This window comes from Sparus aurata, chromosome 8 (assembly GCF_900880675.1).
Source record: "Sparus aurata chromosome 8, fSpaAur1.1, whole genome shotgun sequence".
Classification (NCBI taxonomy): Eukaryota; Metazoa; Chordata; class Actinopteri; order Spariformes; family Sparidae; genus Sparus; species Sparus aurata.
In genome coordinates, this window is record NC_044194.1 from 1,674,567 (window position 1) to 1,687,752 (window position 13,186).

General features: G+C 44.2%; 1 protein-coding gene across 2 annotated transcripts in view; it reads left to right on the plus strand.

Moving 5' to 3' along the window:
- The window catches only part of immp2l (inner mitochondrial membrane peptidase subunit 2), a 108,070-nt gene that overhangs the window by 9,665 nt on the left and 85,219 nt on the right, over nucleotides 1–13,186 (plus strand). The window contains exons 1-3 of one of the 2 annotated variants that reach the window (XM_030426284.1): nucleotides 805–837; nucleotides 4,197–4,334; nucleotides 8,704–8,807. In XM_030426284.1, the coding sequence (XP_030282144.1) occupies nucleotides 820–837; nucleotides 4,197–4,334; nucleotides 8,704–8,807 (260 nt within the window). In that variant the 5' untranslated portion in view covers nucleotides 805–819. Of the gene's footprint in view, nucleotides 1–804; nucleotides 838–4,196; nucleotides 4,335–8,703; nucleotides 8,808–13,186 lie in introns of those variants that run through there. The other variant, XM_030426283.1, reaches the window with a different exon arrangement.

Below are 13,186 nucleotides of genomic sequence, written 5' to 3' on the forward strand. Positions count from 1 at the left end.
TAGCATCAGTTCTGACATGGACGATCGTTCCTGGTCTGAAACGAGCTGCTGACTGTGAGCAGGAATTGATTATTGATTGATTTGCTTCTTATTGAGAATGATAACATCTTCCTGTGTGTCTGTGTGACTCTCACATCACGTCTGTGTTTGTCTGAGCAGCCAAACTGACGGCAGATGAAACTGTTGAGTGAACGATATTAAAAATGACAATTTTTCCAATAACTCATTTGGCTGATTAATTAAGCAGTTAATGTCTTGCCAATCAATAAGTCTTAATCTAAAATGAAAAGGTCAAACATCTGCTGGTTGCAGATTGTAGATGTTGGGACGTTCCAGTTTTTCTTGTTTCCTAGAATTGTGATTTTTGTTTTCTTAGTTTTTTGTTCCAATTAAATCAACAAATTAACATTTTTAAAGGTTACAAGTTAAGATAATGACAATAAAGGTGATTTAGTTGTTTTCACGTCCTGTCAGAGCTGTAAACTGTCTGACAAGTCGACGTTGTGGAGACACGCTGAGTTTCTCAGGCAGTAAAACTCTTTTTTTGAATGGAAACCTTGAAGAAGAAGTATTTTCCGGTGTCTTCTGTATCATGTTGTGGACATTTAGCTAACAAGGTGAGAGAGATTGTTCATTTCTCTGTGACTTTGAAGCTGGACCTGCTGTGTCAGCCACATCGTTCTCAATGTGCCGACAGGAAACTGCAGGAAACAAGGTCGTTTTGGCGCGAGCGCCGCGGGGCTCCGAGGCGTCGGCGCTGAAACGACTCGGCTGTAAGAGTGAGCGGAAACCTTGAAGCTCCACGACGAGCTTCCTCTGATGACACACTTGTTCTCTGTGAGTGGAATTATGCGGCGAGCAGTATGGAAGTGTAATGGCAATATGTTCGTGTCAGGACGGATTGTTATGCTAGAATAGATTTTCTGCTCCGGCGCTGGAGTTTCCTCCCTGCAGCACATGGCGGGAAACTGATGTCTGACAACGCCCGGCAGGCAGATCACCGTGTTTAATGGGACGTAACGTACACTGAGGCCGGAGCTTTGTGACAGTGTGTGTGATCATACATCTGTACGTGTGTGTGTGATGTTTACAGATGTTTTATTATTAGATGGCGGTAAAAAACACTAGAAACCAGCAGACGGAAGGTTTCCAGATTCAGTTCCTCGCTCAGGATCTGCACGTTGTTTCAGGAACCAACCAGATTCATGTTTGTTCTCCAGGCTGGAGAGAGAAGAAGTCATCTCCTCCCTCGGTGAAGATGAAAGGCAGGTGAAGTGTCGTAGTCCACAAAACATTTGTGCAGCTTCACGGTGAAACAGCTGCAGTTCAACAACAAGACAAAACCAAATGTCTCCATACAGTTTGTCTGGTGTCAGAGAACGTCTGAAGTCCCAGACGACGTTATCTTCACACTCGATGTGTCACCGAGCTCGTGCACACTCGTCCATCCAGGTTACACTTTTATCTCAGCAACAGTGAAGATTTCTGCTAGAAAGTGTTTTAAATGAATAGTTCTCAGATCAGTTTGTGATTTTTGACCCTCTGCAGACTTCAGTGACACTGAACAAGCTGTTTGGAGCCAGTTTATGTTTTTTCAGCAGCTGATAACTCATCTGTAAATGTGTTGGACTCAGTTTGTCTCCACTTGTTTGGATTTCCAGGCAGCGTTTTCAACAGGCGCAGAACATAATGCCTGATCAGATTTGTGAGACACGGACAGAGTCGGCATCCAGTCACGCTCAGGTCCAAAGTGACGGCGTCTTTACTGGAAAATGAAACATTCAGACTTACAGTTAAAGAGTCGCTCTGCACGTGTCTGTCTGATGGTCGGCGGTCGTGCTTCACATCATCAGGACGAGATGTAACAGCTGTAGTGATGGACTACAGACGGGGGAACCGTGGAGGGGGCGCACTGTGGTTCTGATGATGTTTCATTGGAAGTCTTGTGATGTGGAGGTAATGGCTGTAGCAGATCTCCAGAGTGAGGACAGTGGTCGTCCAGACGAGGCTGTTAGCTGTTTGCTGAAGGCAGCGGTGCATGTCTGCTGCCGCTGCTGCCGGCTGGTCGCTCATTTCACGCCTGTCTGGGCTTCCTGGAGCGACCGTGAAAAGCAGAGTGGATGAAAAACTCTGTCTGGGGAGAACAGACGCGGCCTGATGTGTTTTCTGTGCCCAGCCGTCAAACCTGCGGTGAAAATTGACAGGAGGAGCGCTGCTTTTTGTGCCGCCTGAGTTCCTGTATGTTGTAGTCAGAAAGGCTCACGCTGTGATTAAGCTCCATCATTACATGAGTGAGAGCGATACGTGGAGGAAAGTGTCCGGTTATTGGAAAAGGATGTTATGTATTCTAACAAGATGGAGTGTGGGTGGAAGCAGAGGGATCAACCAAGGTCAGCTGAGGATGAGCAGAGACAGTTTTAGCTGATTTAATATTCTTGTTATGAAACTGAAGATGCTCGTATCAGATGTTTCTTCTCCAGAGCTCTTTCAGGACTCGTGTCTGAGCTGGCAGCAGCTGGAAACAGCAGCTGGAAACAGCTGGAGTGCTCAGAGAAATGGAAATATGAACATCTCCAGCTCACTGACAGCCGGGCGAGCTGCCACTGCTGAGGAGGCTCATGTGATCCGCTCAAAAGCTCCAGAACAGCTGCAGCATGGAGCTGCTGGTGAGGCTGTTTAGCTGCTGGATCCAGAACAGACCATCAGCTGGAGACACACAACATCTGGATTCATCTGGATAAAGACTATAAAGATAAAGACAGTCTGTATTAATGAGAGCAGGGATCAACAGGTGACCAGGTGCTGCCGTTTGTTTGGTTGCCGGTCACTGAATGCAGCGTGCACCTCAGTACTCTTTTAATATTTGATGCATTAGTGTCATTTAAAATGCTTTTTACAGCTGAAAGAGAAACCAACAACTCTGCACCTGTGTTCACTGTGTTCACTGTGTTCACTGTGTTTACTGTGTTCACTGTGTTCACTGTGTTTACTGTGTTCACTGTGTTCACTGTGTTCACTGTGTTTACTGTGTTCACTGTGTTCACTGTGTTCACTGTGTTTACTGTGTTTACTGTGTTCACTGTGTTTACTGTGTTCACTGTGTTTACTGTGTTCACTGTGTTCACTGTGTTCACTGTGTTCACTGTGTTTACTGTGTTCACTGTGTTCACTGTGTTCACTGTGTTTACTGTGTTCACTGTGTTCACTGTGTTCACTGTGTTTACTGTGTTCACTGTGTTCACTGTGTTCACTGTGTTCACTGTGTTCACTGTGTTCACTGTGTTTACTGTGTTCACTGTGTTTACTGTGTTCACTGTGTTTACTGTGTTCACTGTGTTCACTGTGTTTACTGTGTTCACTGTGTTCACTGTGTTCACTGTGTTCACTGTGTTTACTGTGTTCACTGTGTTCACTGTGTTCACTGTGTTCACTGTGTTCACTGTGTTCACTGTGTTTACTGTGTTCACTGTGTTCACGGCTCGAACACACCACGCGTCTCTCTGCCTCGTAGTCAGGAGTCTGACAGTCGTCGCACACCACAAGATCACAAACGTGACGCTGAGATGAGGCGATCCAAACAGTCTGAGGTGTTTGTGCAGTGGAAAAACACACATGCAGTTTGTTTTGATGGTTTTCTAAAAGTGAAGGTTCGTCTTCACTCAGTCCTCCGATGCCTGCACATGTTCACTGATCTCTCGTCAGCACGAGCTGGAAGAGATTCAGGACAAAATCCAGGTTCTGTTTTAAGTCAGCAGGTAATCCAGAGTCTGCAACAGACCTACATGCAGCTACCAGAACACGAGGCGGATCAGGATGCAGCGAGAAACAAACAATGAATTTATATTAAAAAGACAAACGTACCTCATTTGAAACCTCTCAGACTCTGACTGGCCTGAAAAGGTCCCAGGTCACCTCAGAAACACCTGTGTTTCTACCTGTGTTGTGCTGTTTCATGCTGCCTGAGTTTATTCCTGTGATTGTATATCTCAGGTTGTAATTGTCGTCTTTCCTCTCGTTTCCTCCGATCTCTCTCCTCTCTGTGGTCTTCTGTTACCCTCCTGCTGCTGTATCGACCTGCTCCCCTCACAGAGATCAATAAAGTTTAATCCAACACCGTCTGATCTAATCTGAGCGCCGTTTAGCTTCCTGTGTGTCGTCACGGTTCTGACCACGCTGCTTTCCTGTTTCCTGTGCAGGTGATGGCTCAGCAGGCGACGGCGGGGAGGCGCTACCTGCGGGCGTTCGTCAGCGGCTTCTTCGTCGCCGTTCCCGTCACCGTCACCGTCCTCGATCGATTCGCCTACGTGGCGCGAGTGGAGGGAGCGTCGATGCAGGTGAGACGTTACAGCATCCACCAATCAGAGCGTCCTGTGACTGATCTGAGGTCAGCAGGGAGACAGCTCTTGATCTCAAACCAAAGATAACATGAAGTTAAACCTGTTGGAGAACACAAACACTCTTTTATTATCATTGACTCTTTAGTTCTGATCCGCTCGGTGAACGACCCGCTCAGACTGAAGAGGAAACACTGCAGAAACAAACAAGCACCGTCAGGTTGTGACTGAGTTGGTTTCCTGTCGTGCAGCTTCTCCTCCCCGACGCGTGTTGCATTATGCATAAAACAATCTGCTCTCTATTTTTAATGAGCATGAATATTAAAGCGGCATGTTGCTCTTTGGTTCATGTTGTATATTCATGTAACCGTGTATGTCGGGTCAGCACGTCGACCTCGGCGAGAGCTTCTGAAGAGTTCCAGACTCTGATCAGAACTTCTGAAGTCATTAAAGAAAGGAGTGAACGACAGACGGACGCTGCTGCACATCAGCACTGTGAATCCTTCAGCTGGAGCTCCGTCACACGAGTCTGTTCTGTCTCTGTCGTCTGTCTGCTCCAATCGTACGTGGCTGTTATTAAAAGGTAAACACTGAGTGACCTCAGCAGCAGCACGCAGCCGGATGCTGCTGGATGCTATCTTATCTTGAGACATCAAGAATATTCCCATGATGCCGTCTGACAGCACGTCAGGTGAAAGATCCTGTGATCCTGATCCGGCTGCTCGCCGTCTGTTTTCTGTGTGATATAAAACACTAATGATCAGCGTGTGCTGGTTCAGACAGTGAAGGTGGTGAATACATGACGTCTCTACAGGTTAAAGACACACCTGAGTGATCGCAGCTCTGGAGACAAACATGTCTGCAGCTATCAGAGGGAGGATGAGATGACTCTGTAGAGGATTATGAAACAAAACACTTTCCATTCAGCGCACTCGCATGTCCATACTTAGATTAAAAGCATTTTCCTGTTGGAACACCACGATGTCTGTAACACCTCCGACTGTAAACAAGATCATTTACGACTCTTTCTTTTGTGAATGTTTGATCCATGGAGGTTTTATTTATATAAAGTCAGAGAAAAGTGATTAAACACTCTTTGTCATCGTCACCGTGTGAAGTGTTCAGGCATCATGTCAACAACTAAAACAACTCACTAAGACAAAATGCAGTTTTATACATCGCTGAGATTTGTGATCATCATCAAGCTCGTTAACTTCTGTCGTCATTTTAACTGTAACATTTACACTATAAACCACCAACTAACTCACACTCCTGCACTGATTATTTCAGGTTCTGTGTCGCATTGTTAGCATCTTTGACAGCAACATCCCTGCTAGCTTAAAGAGAAACTCTCGCCAAAATACAACCGAGGGTCTTTTTGTGAATATACACAAGTCAAACATTCGTTTGAAAGCATAATTACGATGAAAGAGGCACTTTTAAGATTTACCATATTTTTGTTTTCGGGTCAAAATCATTTTCAATGGAGTGCTCGGGGCTAATTCTACGCTAGCATCAAAATCTCACACAAACAATGTTCTCAATGCTCGTGTTCATGTGTAGAGACCCTGGTGATGCTACCAGCAAAGTTTCATGTTGTGTCGAGACTTCTTACTGTTTTAAACAGAGAGATTTTGATGCTGTCGTAAAAGTGCCCGTAACACTCCCATTGAAAATGAGTTTGACCTGAAAATGGAAATACGGTGAATCTTAAAAGTTCCTCTTTCATCGTAATAATGCTTTTAAACGAATGTTTGACTCATTTACATTCACAAATAAAGCCTCGGTTGCACTTTGGTGAGAGTTTCACTTTAAGGTAAAATCAAGCTGTATTTTTCTTTTTGTGTATTCAGTCTCAGATATGAAGGCGTCACACATGCGTATAACAAACACTGAGATTGATTCTATCATGTATAAAATGTTTCAATGTTGTTTTTGCAATAATTTAACAAACGAGGTGTAACATGATGTCAAGAGGAGGTGGATTAATTTATTGTTCTGAAGATGTCGGCAGCGTTTCCTCGAAGTCATAACGGTTGATTGTTTAGAGACGTTTCAGCAGCAGGAGGCACAAACACACACACACACACACACACACACACACACACACACACACACACACACACACACACAGTGCAGGGCTTGGGTTGTTGTCATGGCGACAGTGTGTTCTGAGCTGACGGCTGCTGATGAGGACGTTCGCTCCGACTTCTTCACTCGTGCCAGATAAAAAGACGCGATGTCTCAGCTGAGATTCATAAATGTAAATGAATCTCATGGTTGGTGGTTATGAACTGCAGGAGAGCAGCTGCTCGTTCACTTCATGTCTTCATTTCATCGTCTCCTGTGGTTGTTTTTAATTATTGTCATTGATCGCTGCTCATCTGCAGTCGGGTCCAAAAGTCTGAGACCTCGATTCAGCTGGTTCTGATCTTTGTATTTAATTACAAATGATATTATCAGTTTAATTATCAGTTAAAAACAATTTGAAATGTGAGAAGTGTGACAGAACGTCTTGGCCTGGACGTCTGGTACGATAAAGAGTGAAAGTGTCCTGACGGCTCACAGCTGGCAGCCAATATAACGTGAAGGAAGCGTACATTAAAGAATAACGAGTGCTCAAACTGTTTTAATCCAACACGTTCACTCTGTCCAGGATGTGAAGTGTGACATCAGTGACCCGCTGTGGTGAGTTCAAGGCTCCGTGTTTCAGCCAGGTCATCTTCTGCAGCTCTGCTCGTCAGGAATAACTCGGCTGCTGAGTTCTGTTCGAGAGGCAGAGATGTAACCCGGATCAGTTGTTTTCATTAGGTGATGAAAACCCACTAGATGTTCTGATGTTCTGATGTTCTGCTCACTGCCTCCTTAGAAACCTTTAGTTGTGATTTAACGCCGAGAAAGATCCTCAAAGAACCTCAAGAATGTATTTGACCAGCAAATGAGCGCAGTGGTTAACGCTGGAGCAAGTTGGACCTGGGTTCGAGACCCGGCTGGGGCTGAGTTTGTGTGTCTGCGTGGGTTTCCTCCGGTCGGTCCTGCTTCCTCCCACCATCCAAAGACAGTTGATGAGTAACTCTGAATTGGTGGTTTAATCTTTGTGATTATTTTGAGGTTTGCATGACACTTTTAGAGACTAAAACTTCTTCCTCTTCCTTTAAGTTTTAGTTTGTGGCTGCTGCTGCACTCGATAAAGATCATGTAGCTGTGCAACATTTCCTCTAGTTATAACCATAAACATATTCAGTTTTTTCAGATATTGATGTAGAATGCAGTTCTCGGCTCTGCAGCATGTTTAACAGTCGGGTCGGGTCAACAACATTCAGGAGGTTAAATCTCCCCCTCACAGTTCTGTGTGCTGGAGTCAGAGCCGTCGTTTCTCTGAAAACTTTTCTCTGTAATTCTCAGAGTTTATCAGACTGTTGCATCATCGTCTCTGTGAAAACTAAATGAATGATCAGACAAAGTCACACACTGTTTCCACATGAATCCAGCCAGAGCGCAGCAAGAGCTTCAGAAACAAACCAGCATGTAATATGACGACGGAGCCGCTGATGAAGTCTCCGACTCTATCTGATGAAGTCGCAGGCTGACGGCGCTCACAGGGAATATTTATTTCGGGGCCGACAGATAAGAGAGATCCTGTCAGTTACCACGGCAAGCGTGAAATGGCCCGCGCACATCCCGTTTAATGAAACCGTCGTGATGTCTCTCGCCGGTGTGAGTGGGCGCCGTCACGCGTGGATCCGTCGACGAAGTGACACAAACAGAATCACAAGAACAACAACAGTTTATATCGTCCTGGTCGCTGCTGAGTCGGGCCGCGTGTGATAGAGCTGTCATGGCCGACACGCTTGTTTGGAGTTCTGTTTAACACAGAAACAATGAAAGTTTATAAGAAGCGTTTTCTCATGCGGATTATTAGAGGAGAGGAAACAATCCCAAACTCTCTCACAGAGACAACGAGGGTGAAACATGAACTCACACTCGCTCTGAAGCTGAAGGGAAACTGAGACTCTGCAGGTTTTTACCTGAGTGATTACACAGTCTGTAAATATGTCAGCAGAGCCTGAACAACACCTACCCGCCTGTGAGGATGTTAGACAGTTAACAGGAGACTTCATTCTAAACCGTCCGGGCCTTAAAGGCGAGAACAGAACCACCAGAACAGTTCTGTCAGATCTGCTGTCTCCTCTTTCTGGATCCTCGGACAGAAGTTCAGTTTTAACTTCATCAAGATTCAAGTGTGTGTGTGTGTGTGTGTGTGTCTGTGTGTGTGTGTGTGTGTGTGTGTGTGTGTGTGTGTGTGTGTGTGTGTGTGTGTGTGTGTGTGTGTGTCTGTGTGTGTGTGTGTGTGTGTGTGTGTGTGCAGCCCTCCCTGAACCCAGACGGCGGGTCGGACTGTGACGTGGTCCTGCTGAACCGCTGGAGTGTGAGGAACTATCAGGTCCAACGCGGCGACATCGTCTCCGTCATGTGAGTAACCTTTTCTGAAGAACCCAGCAAACATTTTCTTTACTGAACACTGAACACAACATGAAGCTCTGACGGATCGTTTTCATGTCGGAGGGTCTTTAACTCTCAGTCACAGTCTGCTGCTGTGTCTCAGTTCAGCTCTGCATCCTTCAGAGGAGCATTTGAAGGCTGATCACATCACAACACCACATGAAGTCTGTCCCAGTCTGAAGGCTCCTCCAGATGCTCCTTCTTCTCCCTGTTTTTGGAGGATGCACCGCTACGATCCTTCGTGGCCTCACATATCCCAAGATTCTTTGCGTGCCCGAAAAAGAAGAAAGAAAGAGAGAAAATGGCGACATCGTGTAGAAATTGTGACGTAAGGGTAAAACATCTGGTGACACAACCAGGAAATGCTCCAAAGGCTAGACCGTCCCATTTAACAACGGCTGACGAGGTTAACAAGGTCTCTCTGAAGGACTCGCCTTCAAAGACCACAAAGGCCGAGTCCTTCAGAGGATGCAGACCCTGAACTGAGACACAGCAGGTGACTGTTTCTTCTTTCTGTCCAGACACAAAATCACACTGATCCAAAACATCGCAACCTAACAAACACCTCAGTGATCAGTAGAAGGAAATGATGCATATATTTACATGTATACTGTATCGAACCATCATCAGCCTGGTGGATTATCAGATTCAGTCTTTGTTTTGTTTGATTTCCAATAAAATAAATAATTAGAATGATTTTAAAATGTGCAACTCTGGCTCAGATACAAAGTAACGAGTGACTAAAGTTAAAAAGCAGATGTGGTGAGTAAAGAGTTCAACATGAGACGTAGAGCGGAAGAATAAAAGCAGCAGACAAGTAAAAGTTAGTTAATAAGGAATATAAAGCAGAAACTGTACTTCCTGTTTCCGTCTGTTCTCTCTTGGTTTACCTCAGTTTCTCTCCTTCTTCACCTCCATCAGCATCTGCTTTTTCTTTTGAAGTGTTGTTTCCACAGTTATTCCAGTCGTTCACTGTTACCTGTAGCTCGTGACCAGGAGAACGTTCCTCCTCCTGTTTCTGTTGAGCTGTGACACATTTCTGTTCTGCCATAATGACCTTCAGTAGTTTTTACCTGTGAGTGATATTAAAGTATTTGAGTAAATAGTTAAGCTCCACTGGTTCGTCTGTCGCCATGACGACTGTGTCAGTGACATCATGCTCAGGAAGTCTTTTCAAAGCTAAGAGTTTTAAAGGTATTTTGTACATTTCTGGACATATCCATCAGTCATTCTCTCCATATCAGTGTCTGATTTAGTCTTTGTCTGTTGAATAACACATCATTTAGTTTTAGTCATCTGAAATCTTTTAGTCTTAATCTAGTTTTAGTCGACTAAATATCATAAGAGTTTCAGTCTTAGTCGAGCTGTAGAAGACCAAATGTTTGCAGATTTTGGTCGACTAAATCGACCGTGGACTCCAGAATGTCTGTTCTGTTATGGGATGGTATTAAGGTTTGAATATGCAAAACAGAGACAGATTTAACTGTTGTAATACAACACGTGTTTTATTGTATTCCTAATGTCCAAACATGACCGTGGCTTTTTCACAAAAGATAATCTCACATGAAATAAGCATCAGCTCTGCCCTCCCTGAGTGATATACAAGCATGAAGTAGAATATTATTGAAATAAATAATCACCTTACTCTGAACTTACTGTCTTCTGCTGTCTGTGCAACATCAAAAACATTAAGAAAAATAAGGTGCAACTCTCAAAAATAATAATAAAACTATTGGTTGTGTGTTTCAATCAAATTGCTCATTTTACTTTTCTTTGGAACTGTTAGTTTCTCATCTACGATCTCCATCATCAGCACAAAGTCCTCGTCTTTAACTGTTGTGAGTGTTAAACCTGAGCGTCCGGTCCGTGTAGCTCTGTTCTGCTCCTCGCTCTGTTGTTCCTCCGGTTCACTTTTGTACTTTGAAGAACTTAAGAAGGCTGTAGAGATGTTCTGCTGCTGGGTCGCACTCGCAGCAGCAGCTCTACTTCCACTTGGCCCACAGTCATCTTCATCATCAGACGTCTTCTGTATCTGCGAGGAGAATCAAGTTGTGATTTATTTATTTCTTGCCCAATCTCCTCAGATCACACACACACACACACACACACACACACACACACACACACACACACCACAACATCTACTATAATAATACACATTTGATTCAGTTTGAGGACATTGAATATTTATACTCATATTAATTCAGTGAGACAATCGTCTGATCATCACAGTTCAGAGGTTTTTTCCTTCAGCTTCTGTTTTATTCCAAGTTCAGCAGAAACATGATGGTTTATCTGATAAAATAACCTCAGCGAGTATTCTTACCTTCACATGTATCTCTGGATGAGTCGTCTGTGAATGTTGGTGGTGTTGGTGTGATTTATGCGGTCTTGTTGTCCTTGTTGTCATATATGAAGTGTGACCAGATGTCAGTTTCGTTCTTCGATTTCGCTCTGACGTCTCTGTTGTTCAGGATGCTGTTGCTCTCAGAAACGTTAGCGTGTTGCCAACGAGCGAAGTGACTGCGTGACTTGCGGTCTGTGTTCTCTCCTGTGTGACTGCTGCTGCGTTTGTTTAGCTGCCTGCATTTGCCGCCACTTTTTAAAATGGCTCTGCTGCTTCTGCACAGATCAACCTGCCCTCAAAACATTCACTCTGATTGGATCTCTTCTCTGTTCGTCCCGTTATTTATTTGTTTGTTTATTCAAAAGGGACAATGCACATCAATTGACATTTTCAGTTTACACTCAAAATTTAAATATGCCAGAGTTAGCAAGAAAGCTAATTATCATCTGTAGTCCGTTGGCAGGTCAACACATCATCACATTACATTAGTGGGAAAGAAAAGAAAGAAAGAAAAAAAAAAATCAAGAAGGATAGAAAGCAAAAAAGAGAGAGATGGAAAAGAGACACGGAAAAATAAAAAGAACAAAGAAGTGCAGCACTAAGATGAAGTAGGTCAGTTAGACTAAAGTGTCAGTTATATTTCGTCACAGTCTTCGTCATCAAATCTGACTTTTATTTCGTTTTTATTTAGTTTTCGTCCGTGAAAAATGTTCATTGACGAATATTTTTCGTCATAGTCTGTGCAACGAAAGTAACACAGCTCCATATAATGAGTCTCTGATTGTTTCATGCCAGCTGTTTTCTGTAGCTGGATTAAAACCTTTTTATTCCGGTCCAGGTTTCAGTTCTGTGGCGTTGTTCTACAACCAACGAATACACAACTCTGTGGAACATCACGACTGCACCAAACATACAAACTGTCAGATGATGTAATCAGATGAATAACTGAACAACAGTAACAACTGATGAAACATTCAGCGAGGACACAGTTATATATTTATAAATGACAGCTGGAACAGTCGGACCGGTCTCAGAGAAACGAGTCATTCATATGAATAAAATCTTTTTTTGTTTGTTTGTCAAGCTGTCAAACAAACAGTCAGTGTGTAGCAGTGATATTTTAGTAGTTTGACTGTGACGACACAGTGGGTTCACACACGCTCCTCTTTTCTTTCCTTTTCTGTTTCTTCTGGTTTTGTTTCGTCTTGACGGCTTCTTGTTTCTGATTCTGAAACTCTCGGATGCTTAATGACGAGTGGCGCAGCAGCAAATGCAAACAGGGCAAACAGCAGGCGGCTTTCAGGCAATCAGGAGCTGCTGGAATATTTTAGAAAGAATGTGAAGGTTTGACATGTTTGAGCGGAGACAGACGAGCTGCGGGGAAGGTGACGCGTCAAAACATAATTAATATCAGTGGGATTCAACCACAGCTGCCTGTTGCACCGACTCTGTTTGTGGGGAAGTTTGGATGTAAAGATGTGATTACTGTCGGGCTCCATCGCTCTGAATAAAGTTTAGTTTCTCTCTGATGAACACGTTGCTGCAGACATCGACGGTCGATCATTCAGAGGAGAGAAAACCTCAGAACGACCTTAAAACACTGACATTTAAATCTGCGACCGCCCACTCGTCCTGCTGTGGGTTGTTTTCTGCTCCTCTCTTTCTCATGTAACCTATTTACTTCTGTGTGTTTGACCTGGAGCTGCTGTTGCAGCAGATTGTGTGACTGTCGGACTCTCTGGTGCTGTGGGACTGAGTGGTTCTGTTGTTTCTGACCGCGGTACCGCCGACATGATTTCATCTTCCATCACCGTCCTGTTCAGAGTGCAGCGGCGGCCTTTGGCGCCGATATCACAAACTTTATGTCACCAACAAGCTTCCAGCGCACCTGAACAGACACCAGCTGTGAACTGAACATGATGACACAACAGTGAGATACAAGCGGGCGACGTGGTCCAGTCACACGGTGCAGAACAGCATCACAGGCTCGCTGTGTGACGAG